General features: G+C 42.4%; 1 protein-coding gene across 1 annotated transcript; it reads right to left on the minus strand.

Moving 5' to 3' along the window:
• Nucleotides 1-60: 60 nt before the first annotated feature.
• ACAT2 (acetyl-CoA acetyltransferase 2) lies at nucleotides 61-8,800 on the minus strand. Its single transcript, XM_063151251.1, has 9 exons — nucleotides 8,737-8,800; nucleotides 8,515-8,649; nucleotides 7,223-7,404; nucleotides 5,956-6,073; nucleotides 5,048-5,191; nucleotides 3,883-4,005; nucleotides 3,036-3,190; nucleotides 853-963; nucleotides 61-305 (listed from the first exon to the last, which is right to left on the minus strand). Exons 1-9 carry the CDS (start codon nucleotides 8,783-8,785, stop codon nucleotides 138-140), a joined length of 1,185 nt encoding a protein of 394 aa, XP_063007321.1. The 5' UTR covers nucleotides 8,786-8,800; the 3' UTR covers nucleotides 61-137.
• Nucleotides 8,801-15,162: the final 6,362 nt, after the last annotated feature.

A 15,162-nucleotide genomic window follows, 5' to 3' on the forward strand; every position in this document is an offset into this window, starting at 1 on the left:
GTCAAAAAGTAATGATGTAAGCTTACTTACATTTAGGCAAAACAAACAAAATGTGAGCTGTTAAAATGTTATTAGAAGTTTATTAGTAAAATGCTTCAAAGCTAGTTCATACTAGCTGTTCATTCATTCCCTCACATTTATCTCTCAACACACATGGCTATTCCCATTCCTCCTCCTATGCAGAGAGCAGCAACACCACGTTTTCCACCAGTTCGTTCCAATGCATAGAGGAGAGTTACAAGGATGCGACAGCCGGAGGCGCCCAGAGGGTGGCCAAGAGCAATAGCTCCACCTTGTATGTTGATCTAAAAGGAAAAAAAAGCCAACATAGACAGACATTTAACTGGCTTAGCTGATTTTCAACATATATTACTTCACTGGGATCTAGCCCTTAATTATTTGTGAGCTTGAAATCCCAAACCTCACTTCATGCAAGAAAGTGCATATGAGTGCAACAGCTGGTAATAATCAGTATTTCTTCTGCAAGGGTGCAGTCTTTGCTCTGAAGAAAAGAGGTGAATTTAGGGAGGGGAGAATAATACCCATGCTTTTTGCCATCACTGAAATAATACCTGAGGCAGCAGTTTCAAATTCTGAATTAAGTATGTTTGAGCAGTTGCCTAGATTTGCATAAAAATCCACTGCAGCAACCCTGGAAGTTGTTCAGCTGGGACACTGCTAGCAAAGCCAGTGGACTGAGCAGTGTGAGGAAATGCCTGCTAGGGCTCCCACCCTATTTGCTTATACCAAAGGGATTGCAAGAGAGCTGTACTCATCTTTACAATCCACATGCACAGAATGGGACAAGTTGAATTACAGGAGGTAAGCTAATGCCAGCCTACAAATCATTACCTTTTCTGGGTTTACTTTCAGTTCTTTTGAAATTGCAATAGATAGTGACGCAAAGGCTTCATTAATTTCAAACAGGTCAACTTGTTCCAGAGTCCAGCCAGCTTTGTCAATCTGAGAAAACAGTGCAAATAAGACCTTATTATCTTTTAGCTCTTCCTCAGCACCAGAGGAAGCTTTTCATAAGATGTAAATTGTGTGGTTTGAAGCTTTGTAAAGTTGAAGGAAAACAATTTTTTATAGCCAGTGTTGATGACAGAATTCTTGAAGACCACAGTGTCAGACAAGTCAGTACAAGTCAGTACAATAATGCTGGCTGCTCATAAAAATCTTGACTGATTTTATACGTAGTAGCAGTGGTGGTGCAATTGTGAGAATCAAACTGTATCTGGTGCCCTTACTACAACAAACACTGCATTCAGAAGCAGGCTTTAAGAGATCAAAAGCAACTTTTTAGGACATAGTCTGACTCCATTAGGGAGACTTTTTAATAAACAGGACATAGTGCGGTGTCAACCATTAGTGATCAGTGCCACATCTGATTTGTCCAGTCTCTCCTGCCTTTACATTGAAAGCTGGCACTTTAGGCTTTTCACAGGTGACTATTTTTGAAGATGGTTTGGCTCATGTTTTCACTTGAGAAACCTGTGATGCAATTGCCTACTCTGGTACAGGCGTAGGCATGTTTCACATGTGTACATTTTTACTTCCACTCGCTTTGTTTCTAACAGCAATACTTTATCAGCATAATCATCACTATTGATGTTTCACAACCTAGGCTGGCCAGACTGGTGCACCTCTGAGACTGTAGTCAAGGAGGAGAGCCTTTTTCTATAGATAAAATAGACAGTATGGAGTATCCCATTCTTCTGCGAAAAGCTTAAGATACACAATTGTTATTGTAACACTTAATGTATAACATAGTCATTCTCTTACTATAAAGTGCTACTCTATAATTCTGAAGTGATAATACATGGGGGGTCTGAACATTTGGTAACACACACTACAAAGTTTAGTTGCCGAATCACAGGATATTCTGTGTTGGAAGGGACCCATGAGGATCATCAAGTCCAACTCTTAAATAAATGGCCTATGAAGGGATTTAAGCCACAGCCTTGGTGTTATTAGGACCATGCTCTATGAAGCAGTGTGCCCTTTCTCATAGTATGTGTACAGTTATAGGTACTGCTTGTCTGTCCCACAGTTTATACTAAAACTGTATTGTATATGCAGCCACTGCACCCTTCATTTGAAAGAATGCTTTGAGATCTGGTACAAAGAAGCTTTAGCATTATAGTTCTGATTTTCTTGTCAAAAGCCACAGAGCTTGGGTGAGTTCAGGTCATACCTCCACATCACCAGGACATTACAGAGGTGAACAAAATAAGACCTTTACACAGTATGAAAAAAAATAAGGAACATCGAAGCAAATCTGTTCTTAGCTCTTTCCATGCTCACTTTCATAGCTAAGCTTTAACAAATAATCATGTGAGGCTGCTATGGGTTATGGATGCATTAGCAAGCAGTGTGGTACCAGCAGGGCTGCTCCCTCAGGCACTGAGAACCTTGTCCTGTGGACTGAGCACTTAGCACATCAGTGGCTCAGTAATGCTCTGAGCATGTTAGATGTGGTTTTGGAATACACCTTCCTGTTTAGTTACACCTGAAAGGAATCCAGTTTGTAAGCTGCAAGCATTTTGCAGGCCAAACTGAAACACAAAGGGCACTGTCCCATTTGCTAATGCAGATGGCACTCAGTGGCCCTTCCCTCAGTGTTGTACTATTGCAAATACATTCAGACCATGATCTGAAAATTAACCTGGCCACACACAGCATGAGAACCATATCACTGAATTAGGTTAGTTACAGCATCCCTGACATTTGATCTTTAGCCTCCTTGGTTATCTAGGTACCTTTCCACAAACCTGACTAGTTTATGCTCTGAAGTCCATTTATACACATATGCATTTGGGTTTTCTTTTTCCAACATGCAGGTGCTAGCCTAGTAGCACTAGGATTCCTAATCTTATATACTACACTATTTTGAGTCCGCTTTTCACATAGTTTACTTTTTTCCTACTAAATTTTCTTTAGAACAGGTCAAAACCAAAACATGGTCAGAAAACAAAAAGCAATTAAAACCAAGAGTTTTAGCATCATGGATACATAGATAAATGATTACTTACAGCTTTCCTTATTGCTGAAATGGGCCCTACTCCCATAATAGATGGATCTATACCTGTCTGAGCCCAAGATACAATCCGAGCCAAAGGCATAAGACCTCTCCTAGCAGCTTCTGATTTCTTCATTAGAAGAACAGCTGCAGCTCCATCATTTAAACCTGTGGAATAACAAACAGCTTGTATCTATTTGTGGGACTTTATGGCTTTTACTGTACCACTTTCTCCTGCTTGCATAAAATCACAATCTAGACAAAACAAAAATCACAAATAATTTACTGGTTTAGGTTGGTACTGCTCATGCCAGCTAAGTCTGTTCTCTGCCACAAACACTTGAAACTATATCGCTGTAAATGTGACATGTTTGTGATTCTATTTGGAAAACAGCAGGTGGAAGAATCAAAGCAAAATCTGAAAAATAAGTACATCAGACTTGTTTGGCAGGCTTTGGAAGGAGCAGCATAAAGACACAGGAAGATGTTTAAAAGCTGCTTGTGGCAGTCCCACAGGAGTAACATTTTCAAACATGAATCTTTAAGTTTTCCACTGTCCAAACCTGCAGTGTCAGAAACCCCTACACAGTTTTAAAAGGAAATAGTCCTTCCAACCTATCAAATATTGCTGTTACTGTCCAAACTCTTGTATTGTTTCATAGAAAACAAGGAAACAAAAGACAACTCTCTACAGAAATCCCCCACTACATCTAAAATGGAGTTCTACCCATGTTGGCAAACACATTGCCATTTCCTGCAAAGCAGGGAACACACAGCAGCCACACCCCTCACAGAGACCCTGCCTTCAGCCACAAACAGCTACAGCTCTTCTCCATGTCATTTAAGCCAGGTGGACCAACCTGAAGCATTAGCTGCTGTTACTGTCCCAGTTCCATCTGTCAGGAAACAGGGCTTTAACTTTGACATTGTTTCCAGGCTGCTCCCATGTCGAGGGTGTTCATCTATTTTAACTTCTATAGGACCTGCAAAACAGAGCATTATGCTCACAAGAGTGTCTAATCACACAAACACATCTCAAACAGAAAGACAGCAAAAACAACATGCTGAGTGGGAATATACACCATATTCCTTTCAACCAACAAGGCATTCTTACACTGGAGACAGCTGCCGACTCAGGGCAGTTTAACAAGCAGCTGTAACCCTCCAGCTCCTTCTAGCAGGGCAGACAGCTCAGGTTTCCTAAGACAAACACTAGCAGCTAAAAAGCTGTCTAGTTATGCAAAAGTCAGTATTGTTCTTGCTGTTCCTAACCTATTGCCTTCTCTTTCAGCAGAAGGCTATATTTCAAATGATACTTCTGGTAATCTTGGTACAAAGAATAGTCAAATGTCAATGAATATGATAATCTAAACTGTTATCATGAAATAGTTTGTAGCCAGCCTAAAGCCAGGACTTTTTCTGCAAGGTCTGTTCAATGGAATTGTTGAAGAACTGATTCTTGATTTCTTTTTGGAAAATTCAGTTTTTGCATCTACCTCACAAGGAGCTGGGCAATTCCCCTGCTCAAGAAAGACCTTAGTTTAGGCATTGTAATAGGTCTATCCCTCACAAATTTAAAGAGAAGCATACCCATTATATGCAACCTGACTACATAATTAACTAGTAACCCTAATTATTGTCAATCTGCATTTTACTAGGTGGGCAAGGTTTGCCAGATCAATATGACTGTTTTAAGTTTGGTGCAGCAGGAATCTTAAGAAAATGAAAACCACTGATTTTGGTACCATATCTAAGCCTATGTTAAGTCAGTGCTTTGTCTAGGTTGTTATTCTATCTCCAATAAACACACTATTACTATTTGCAGAAAGCTACACTGAGATATTCCAAATTTGCATTGCTTCTCTCTTATTTAAAATATAACCACTGAAAGCTGAAAAAGAGAGCAACAGGCCACTTGCTTACAAAAAGGCTGTGTAAGTGGGAAAGCATCTACTGATTACAAGAGCCATAGCAGAAAACAGATTTTTTCCTTAAAATCAGCTCTCGTTATCCATTCACACCTACCTTTTTTAGAAGGTACAAGAACAGGAACAATTTCTTTTGTAAAATAGCCAGCTTTCTGTGCTGCCTCTGCCCTGTTTTGTGACTGTACAGCAAGTTGGTCTTGCTCCCCTCTGCTGACTTGCCACTTCTTGGCCACATTTTCAGCTGAAACAGGAACAAAATGCAAGCTGCCATCAGGAAATGCCAAAATTTTAAGTTGCAAAATTGTAAGCACAAAGGTAGTCATTAATGTTTGCTGTAGCAAGCAGCTGAGTTTGTTGAACCCTTTTCATTCCAATCTCCTCGTTTTGTTTATTCATGACTTTCTACTGTATTTTCACTTGAGGGTAAAAAGTTCCGTGTGGAATCACCTCCCAGATGATATTATTAAATTAAAAACAAATGCAAACAAGCTTTTGTAGTTTATTGCTTCTCTGAAGTACTACGCTCAGATCTCTCTACAGCCACTTCAGGAAAGGGAACGCTTCTGCAGTCACTCTGTTTCACAAACAGGGTCTGGAAATGCAGTTGGCTGACCATCCCAGCCAGGGTGCAATAACCTGAAGCTGCAGAACCAAGCATATCCACAGGGCACTTTACGTAACTGCCCCCCACTGTAAACCTGTGCTGCTGAATGCTCCAGTCACATACAGGGATTATTTTATTTATATTTTTTCTGACATTAAATTTCTCAGATGTAGAAAAGATGCAGAGAGATTAGCTCAGACAGAAGAAAAACCCAAAGCAGCAGCTTTACAAACAAAATGAAAAATGCCTTCAACGCCTTTCAATATTATTTCTTTCTTTCTTTTTCACGACTACAACATAAGGACAGCTTGAAACATGTTATTTGTAACTTCAGGTTTCTGAAATTTCGTCAGTGAATTCTTCCAGTTGACTATTTCATTTTATGGACTGTCATCACTTACCTGTTATGCCCATATGATACTGGTAAAAAGCATCTGTAAGGCCATCAAAGATTATGGTGTCCTGCAAGGAAGCCTCTCCCATTCTGACCCCAGCTCGCATGTGAATGACGTGAGGAGCCTGCAAAAGCATATTTTGAAAGGAGTGAGATGTTCACATCTCCAGTACACAATTCAGACAGACCATTGCAGAGACAGACTCCTGCCGGCTGGCTGGAGGTACCCATCCCAAACCCTGGCAGTCTCTCCAGCTGCCTGCTCTCCCTGTCCCTCCAGAGGCTGCCAGCTGGCGTGCCATTTGGCCTGTGCATTCCCCTGGTAGCAGACCACCACACTGCAAGTGCTGCTGCCTCTCCACAGACCAAATCTGTCATTCCTGGGCCACATGGCTGTAGCTCTCCCATCCTACTAGCCTCCTCCAGGTAGTTCCCAATTGCACTCTGCTGCCAGGGAATGTTAACATCACTTTCAGCACAGGCAGCTGAGCCCTGGCAGAAGAGGTCATCTGTTTCTTGGGAATCAGATCACCAGCTCAGACCCATTCCTGAATACAGCCTTGGGATGAACACCTTGAAATAAAACTGCTTTGCTTTCTTTCCAAGCTCTAATTTCTTGACAAGCAATAACATTTTCAGTTATTCCTTCTCTGGGCTTCTAACAATACAAAAATCCTGTTTATTGTGATATGTCACAGGAAAATCTAAGGAAATCTAAGGAAATATAAGGAAATAAAGATAGTGTAGAGAGTAATCATACCCCTAAGGAGTTGCAGCTGGGCCAATTAGCAAAGATTAGGAACAGGCCTGACTTTAACAGGCCACAGCTGTAACCAATGAGAAGCAGAGTGCTATAAAAGAGTGGGGTGGCTGGTTGAGAGGGGAACTGGAGTCAGTTGGCTGCTTTGTGAAGAAGAAAGAGTCAGTGCTCTGAGGAGCTGTCCATGAGAAACACCAAGAAGGTGTGGAACTTTTGTGATAAGGAGACAACAGTATGGAACCCCTATAAGGAGATGACAACAAAAATCATTCACCACAACAGAGCTAAATGGAATTTTAAATGCAGTGTGTGTTTGTAGGGCACCTTTTCAGTAGCTACAGTATGAAGTCTTTTTTCAAAAGAAGTGTGCTACTGTTGCATGTGTAAGTTCATTCACAAGCACAGCGACCCTTCTGATCTGGCTCCAGGTGCCAGCCTGGAGACCCAGGGTCTCACCACGGGGCTCTCTGCTCCCAGCACGTCAGCACAGTGCCAGTCTAACCCTCTGCTTTACCTTGCTCATGCTCTCCATGCCCCCTGCCACCACGATGCTGGAGTCTCCCATCAGTATGGACTGAGCAGCCAGACACACAGCCTTCAGGCCCGACCCACAGATCATCTGGCAGCTCCAGGCGGGCACGGAGTACGGGATTCCTGCAGCCACGCTGGCCTGCCGCACGGGGTTCTGGCCAGCACCTGTGGGAACAGGAGCATTGTGCTTTTGGCTGCTCTTAAAACACAAATCCACCTTGTCACTGGTCACAATACCCCAACTCCACAAAAATTTAAAGCTCACTCCTACTTTTAGCTGGTGGGTAGAGAAGTGCCCAGCAGTAATCCATAAACAGATAACCTCTCTCATTTATATTGATCAATAAATACCTGCTACTGATAGTTCTATATCTATAGCTCTGCTTTTGATGCCAGGTCAGAGGAAACACTACTTCAGATCAGCCCTAGCCTGTTGTATGTGTAGGATGAGAAATCATTTAAATTGCTACTTTCTGAAGAGTTTCTTTTTGACATCTTCTGTACATCACCAGCAGTTAACTTTTCCTGAAAGTTCATGTGGAAACCAAAAGCATAACTATGCACAGATGGACCTGAAAGCTTCCAGTCTTTGCTGTGATCTTGATGGAGATAATAGGAGCACTATATTCAAAGAAAAGAGTCTTGATCTGCATCTCCCCAGGCCAAAGCTCTTTGTACACAAAGAAAAGGACAAGGAGAGCACATCATTCAGCAATCTGAAAATACAGAGTAATCTGATTCATCTGAGACAAAAATATATATTTCCTTTCTCCACATTTAAAATACAAAGCTGCCTAATGATTAAACATTACCCTGGAAAGAGCAGGAACAAGTTCAAAACAAACAATTCCCTGCCAGTTACATTTTCATTAAATCAAAATATTTGTCTCCAAACAAGTTGCATCACAAGATCTTGCAGGTCAGTCCTGCAGACTAACACAAATGCAGGCCTAGCTCTTAAAACCTCAGTTATCATTACTTAGGATATTAAATTTAGCAGCTGAGATGAGCAAGGTGAGAAGGATGCTGTAACAAAGAAAAGGAACTGACATTCACACGCACACTGTTGGCTACTTCAGAGATTTAAAAAAACCCGAACTATTCCCCACAACACCTCCTTTCCAAAACCCCATCCTTTCGATCACCCAGAGTGTGGGGAGAAGCAGCCAAGTCCTTTGTTAAGGAACCGTGTTCCCAATGGCAAGGCATACGGCCCTGGAAGGTGAAACCGGAGCCGTTCCCATGGGACAGCCCCGAAGGGACGCTGTCCTGTACCTGCGGTGAGGACCTGCCCCAGGATCACCTCGGACACCTCCTCGGGGGCCAGCTCGGCGCGGCGCAGCACCTCCCGGATGGCGGCGGCGCCCAGCTCGTGCGCGGGCAGCGACGACAGCCCGCCGTTGAAGGAGCCTGGATGGGGACACAGGGGGAGAGCTCAGCCCCGGGACACCCGCCCGGCCCCGCCGCGACCCTCCGCCGCCCGCCGCCGCCTCTCACCCACGGCGGTCCTGGCGGCCGACACGAACACGACGGGATCCGCGCTCATGGCGGCAGCGGCGGCAGCGGTGGGCACGGAGCGGAACGGAGCAGCGGGAGCCCGAGCGGAGCGGCGGCCGGGCCGGAGCGAAAGCGGAGTCGGCGGCGGTCCCGCCCCTCGCCGCCGGGGCGGGGCGGCAGCACGGAGCCCGGGCACGGGATTCGCCGCCGGACACCGGAGCGCTGCGCGGGGGCCGGGCGGGCGGTGGCGTGGTCGGGCCGCGCCCTGGGGCGATCGATGGGGCGGCCTCGGCCGATTCCTTGCCGGCCGATTCCTTGCCGGCCCCTTCCCTTCCTTCCCCTTCCCCTCCCTTCCCGGGACAGAGGAGCGGCTCTGCCCGGTATACCGGGGCTGCCGGGCTCCGGCGCTTCCCCGAGCCCCCCGCTCGCACACCCGGTGCCTGCGCAGCGCCGGCTGCCAGCTCCCGCTGGATTATTTATTTACAAAATAAAGCGTGCGGGTCAAGTGCTACCTTGTCATATTGTGGCTTTAAGGACAGTTTGTTTATTTCATGGCGGCCTTTCTTGGGATCTGAGTGAGCAGGGAGAAAAGAATAATAATCTGAGTAAAACTATACAAAACTGCCGATCGCTGGTTTGATCTGCTCAGCAACTGATGTGCAGAGATTGCCAACACCCTTTAAATATTTTTAATATTTTAATATTTAAATTCACGATTTAACACATTAATATTAAAATATTAAAATATTTAAAATATGTAAATATTTTAATATTTTTCCTAATTTCAGCAGAAGCCTGAAATATATTTATATTTATATTTATATTTATATTTATATTTATATTTATATTTATATTTATATTTATATTTATATTTATATTGCTCCGCTGCTGGCCCAGAAGCTGTTCCTGCCTGACCTGACGAAAGAGGCAAGCAGGGGGCTGTTCCCAGGCTGTTCCGTGGGAAGCGATGCTGCAAGGGGAAAGGCGAGGTAGTCTGGAACGACGCAGGAGCTGGAAGGAGAGGAGGCGGCCGCAGCAGTGGCCGCAACCCACAGCCGGACGGGCAGGCAGGGATGTTTCTCTGGCAGGCAGGAATGTTTCTCTGCGGGGAATGTAGGTGGGAAGCCTAGAGATGCGAGGTGGGAAGCAATAATATTAAGATATCTGTAGGAAGAAAGGATAGAATAAAGGGAGGAAGCAAGAAAGTAAGTTAAAGTAACAACAGTTACAACTAACAACAGTAACAACTAACAACAGTTAAAAAAACTTTACACGGGCTGAAATAACTGGTCTATTGCACAGCCTTGAACTTCAGTCCTTACTCCTTCTATCCTCATTCATGGGTACCCAGCCTAAGAGACATGCCAGCCAAAGCACTGCATTGAATTTGCATCTGAAGTCCAAGAAGATGGTTAGAAAATGTGCCGTTGCTCCTACCTTAGCTATGAAGTTGGGAGACTTTTTTTTTCTATCCAGGTAGTAAAATTCTGTAGGTTTTCACAGAGAGAACAGAAGTACAAATTAAGTCCTAAAAAAGCACACAGCATGTGATGACAAACACTGACAAACATAAATGTGGTTATATATGCAGTGAATGCACCAGTACACCTGTGCTCACATCCTGCATGTTGGCTAATCTGAATTTGGCAGATTAAATCTGCATCCACAAAATGCATCTGTACTTTCTGTGAGGGTACAACGAGCAAAAGGAGCACTACAATCCCTGAGTTGGAGTCTTCTGACTCCTATCAGCCTCTATTCTTGCTTTAAAATGTAAAAAACTATAGCATTACGAGACAGGGAAAAAATCCTACTTCAGCTATGGAAAGCAAGATTGGCCTAGATTTCACCAATAACTCTGCTAAATCATGCTGCAGGACTCCAACACTCAAAATACATTCCTCCTTTTAGGTATTTTGGTCTTTGTGAAGGATAAGGCCAAAGCAGAAAACCATGTGTTCTTCAGTTACTTTGGGGTTTCCAGCTTTCAGCAAGAGATGAATCCCCCTCAGGTGTCTTCAGGAAAGGAAATTGCTGGAAAATCCTGCAGGCAGCTAAATGCTTAGGCAGACTGATGTACCAGACTCCTAAGATGATGAATTAAAGGATGCGTTAATTGGCAACATGCATGCAGCACTGCTGTTCTTTAATGGTGCTGTGCACTCAGAGCAGCCGATAACACCGACAAAAATGTAAGATTAAATCTGGAGGGGAAAAACATGTTTTGTGTCTTTTCAAAAGGCTATCACTAAGCAAGTAGTAGAACTAACATAAAAGCAAAAGTTAGGACTCTAGGATATTAAGAAATACAGTGATTGTTTTAGAAAAATATTGTACAATTCCTGAGCAAACCTGCATGACTGAATATAGTCCCTGCACATTTTCAAAATTCAGTAGAGAATGAGTAACACAGACATATGAGGGCAGCACCAAGTAACATTGTTTATCAACTGTACCATATACCAAAATGTCATTCTTAATGCAACATTTGACTGATTACAACTTAAGGCCATCAATGGAAATACAAAGTCAATAATGTGAGATGAGCTCAGATTAAATGTCAGCAGGTGTTCACAGTCCACAACTGACACTACACATGAAGTAACCCTCATGAACAGGATTCTGTTGATTTTAAAACTTTACAAATATTGAATGGAACATAAAGTGAGGCTTCAGCCCCTTCCCTCTCCACAGTTCACTAGCAGACAGAAAAAGTTCAAATATGAAGCAGCCTTAGGGCCTTGAGGCCAGCACACCCCAGCGAGCTGACCTGCTGCACCTTTGCTCTCAGCCCCAAACAGCAGAAGAGTTTTGCAGCTCGGCATTAGTGACAAACCAGGCTGTGAGGCTGGAGCACCCCAAAACAACAGAGATGAATTTTATCCTGGTATGTCTATCAGGTTTGCAGTATTCTATTAACTCTGCTTGGGTGGTGTCCAGGGTTGATATCCAAATGGACAAAAGGGGCATGTAACATAGAGAAATAATGTAGCAATCACACAAAGGCAAATAATTATGAAACATGCATGGTACAGATCAAAGTTAAGTTATTTAAATGCAGAAAAACCACTTCTGAATGGGAGTAGGCAGCTGTGCTTTTAAATTCAATGTAGTTAATGAGCAGCATAATACTCAATAACAAACTACTGCCTTATGCTGGTACATTTTGTCGTTTCTCAGAAATCTAAACTCTGAGAAATGAAGTAATCGATTCAGAACAGAAATCTTACCTGTACCAGTTGCACAAAGTTTATTTACTACTTTGCTATGAACACAATCAAATGGACAAGTGCCTTTGGTTAATACTCAAGGATTTTTGCATTTTCATTTGCTAGTGGTGGCTCCGTTTTATTAGAAATAGACAAAAAGTTAGAGGATTTCAGTGTTCACTGATTTACTCTCCTGCTAAATGACTTTTTTCTAAATCTGACCTTTTAAAAAATCAGTATTGTTACCAAAATCTGAAGCCTTTGGGTTTTTTTTCCTTAAATCTGACATTTGGTCAATGAATATTCACAAAAACAGGTTTGTTGGGAATGTGATTTTAATAAAAACTAAGCTGCACCTCTTAAAGGGAAAAAAACCCAAACAAAATCCAATTACTTTACTAAATCTCAATATGAGATAATTCTATTTTTTAAAATAGATTTCAAAACTTTCCTGTAACAGCAAATTCTCTAGTCTATTAAGTCTTATACACAAATATTGGTACTAATATCTGCTATAGGAACTCGGGCTTCCTGGATGCCTTTAGTACTTCAAGACCTTTCTTCATTGATATAAAGACAATTCATTCTTTTTCCGGGTCTTCTTAGCAGTGGACTGACATTCAGTTGTTTACGAGTAGGTTCAGCACAGAAGGCCTGTTTTAAAAACAGACAGACACACTGTTTCCCAGTGAGGTAAAGAGCTACATTTTCTAAAATTTCTCAATCTCCCACCTGACTGACAGGGTCCTTGGAAATCAAGGGAACGAAATGTCCTTGGCTGTGTTAAAACCAATCTGTGTTTTCCTTGAATCCATTTTTGTAAGGGAATGTTTGTAATCTAATTGGTGCTTAATTAAAAAATGTAGTCTTCCCCTCAGTCAGGAAAACATTTGCACTACTAAAACTATCTTGACCTTTCTATGGTTAAAAAAAAAAAGTATAGTAAACACCTGGGCTTATATCCTTAGCAACTATATGCACACCTGTACTCCAAATGCAAGCTGGCAGTATTCATCAAGCATCCCCAAAAATGAATTTAACTTGAGTCATAATTTGGTTGTAATTGTATCTGGATGGATTATCAGTCAGGGGATGTCTTCAGGAGAGGCTCTGGAGTTCACTCACTCTCTATATATATAAATTGCTGTTAAATAAAAAGTAATTATTGCAAGAGCTTTCTGAAGAAGTTTATTTACTTCTTGCTATAAAGATGTAAGCAAAATAGGTGATAATTCCACTAAGACCCATAAAAGCATGTTAGCAGGGGATATAAAGACAGCATTAAGCCTGCAGCCTCACATTCAGGAAACTTCTCTAAAAGAGAGAGTTCTCTGATGTCAACTTTGGGCTTTCTGCAGCCTAGATCTTTACCTAGTAGTTACCTGAAGGACCTCTCTGTATCCCTTTCCTCTCAGTGCAATCCACAGATTTTATCTTTCTCCCACACCTGTAGGCTGCAGCAGCCTTTTCCAGTGCTCCTGAGAGCTCATTCTCTGCTGCAGATGTACCAGGGGTTTGCCTTGCTCCATCTCCTGTCCTTGCAAGTCAAGGACAGCCTTTGCTACAGCCCACTGGCCTTTCTTCTGTTCCTGGTATTTCAAGGTCCTTTAAAACGCCAAGAGTATGTGCAGTACTCCCAACTTTTTTTTTTTAACTTTTGAAAAAGGCTTTATGTCATTTTCCCCCTAATTCCTCATTTTCCTGACCTACAAATTTTTTTTACAAGTGTTTTACAGTAGGAAGCTTTTCCCTCAGAGCCTGCCTTCCCCAGGGACAAATAGCATCCCTCAGAGCTGGGAAACATTGTAGTATTGTGTTGGTCCACACGGCTTCCGTGTGAAACCAAGGGGTGGAACAGAAACCCAGAACTGAGCCAGTAAAACCAAGGAGGAGCCATCCAGTTAATGGACAATTAAGTTAATGAGTAACACAGCATCATTCAAGGAACCTAAAACCCAGTGAACTCTGTTGCCCACTCATTCATAATCTGGTTCCTATTCCATTTTATCTTTACAGGTGAATCAACATATGAATTTGACTTCTGTGTTGATGCTTGGACAGATCAGGACATGCCCTCTCATCCAAACACCAATGCTGCTGCTGGGGGTTATGACAGCACCTATTACCTGAAAAGCTAATTTACTCCAGTTACCACACTGTAGACACAACCCAAGGCGGGTGTTGACACGTTTGTTCCAGCAGCACTAAAAAGTCCCAGGGAAGTTCTCCCTGTGTAAGAGATGTGCAAACAGAACAAAAGAGTATTTCAGTTAAATGTCCTCTTCCCAAAAGTATCAGAGGACAGGTTACCAAATTGTTGCCCTTATTTCCCTAAACAAAAATTGTAGGTGTTGCCTGATAATACACTTACCAACTTGAAGGTACAGAAGGAAGGCAGCCCGGAATATTAAGCTCTGGAGGCTGATTCCACTTATCTCTACATGTCCCTGGCTGCCTGCCTCTTGTTCAGCTAGCACATTTCCCACAAATGTAATCTACACTTGTAAAGATAAATTTAAAATAACTAGGTGCTGACAAGCAGTAAAAAACGCAGGAATACTTTCTACATGCTCATGAACACAAACAATTGTGGAAGGTTTACCATCCCACACCTTAGAGGGTATCTGAGCTAGACCCTTTATCTGTACTACTGGGAAGACACAAAGGAGTTTTGGTTTCTGAACATAACAAAAAGTAGCCAAACTCTAGACAAAGTACTGGGAGATCTTGAGTTTAAATCACCACTGATACACAGAACACGTTAGGTATGTTATACACAGAATAAAAGAAGCCCTGAGCATACGTCTGCACCTATTTTATGTAGAAAAAGTTTCAGCTTCTTCTCCTGCTTGGTTTATATGCATTTTTAGTATCGTAATGGTTACATTTGCTCAAGGAAATCAAGTCAATTTGCTACATTAATGTTTTTGTTAAGGCCAACTCTAATGTTCATCTCTCATGCTGCCATATCCTGGGATAGCTTCATCTGTTAATTGGTATCTTGAATGCTTAAAACAAATATCTGCAAGAAAAGCAGGAGCAGGTAACTCTACAGTAATCACAGTGCATCTTTTTTCACTTTTAAATGAGGTAAGATTTCAAAGACATCTATTCAGGTCCTTTCTCTTTGTGGTCACCTTACCACCCTACCTCGGGTAGCTACATCAATTCATTTGCAGTGCGGTTTTTAAACATTTTAAGTTCTCACTGAAAATTC

This window comes from Melospiza melodia, chromosome 3 (assembly GCF_035770615.1).
Source record: "Melospiza melodia melodia isolate bMelMel2 chromosome 3, bMelMel2.pri, whole genome shotgun sequence".
Lineage (NCBI taxonomy): Eukaryota > Metazoa > Chordata > Aves > Passeriformes > Passerellidae > Melospiza > Melospiza melodia.

Coding starts and splice junctions, on each gene's coding strand:
- ACAT2 (XM_063151251.1), bottom strand. CDS start 8,785: ATGAGCGCGGATCCCGTCGTGTTCGTGTCGGCCGCCAGGACCGCCGTG. Junction 6,074..7,222: donor GCATGGAGAGCATGAGCAAG/GTAAAGCAGAGG, acceptor ATGCTTTTGCAG/GCTCCTCACGTCATTCACAT. Junction 5,192..5,955: donor GTATCATATGGGCATAACAG/GTAAGTGATGAC, acceptor TTCCTGTTTCAG/CTGAAAATGTGGCCAAGAAG.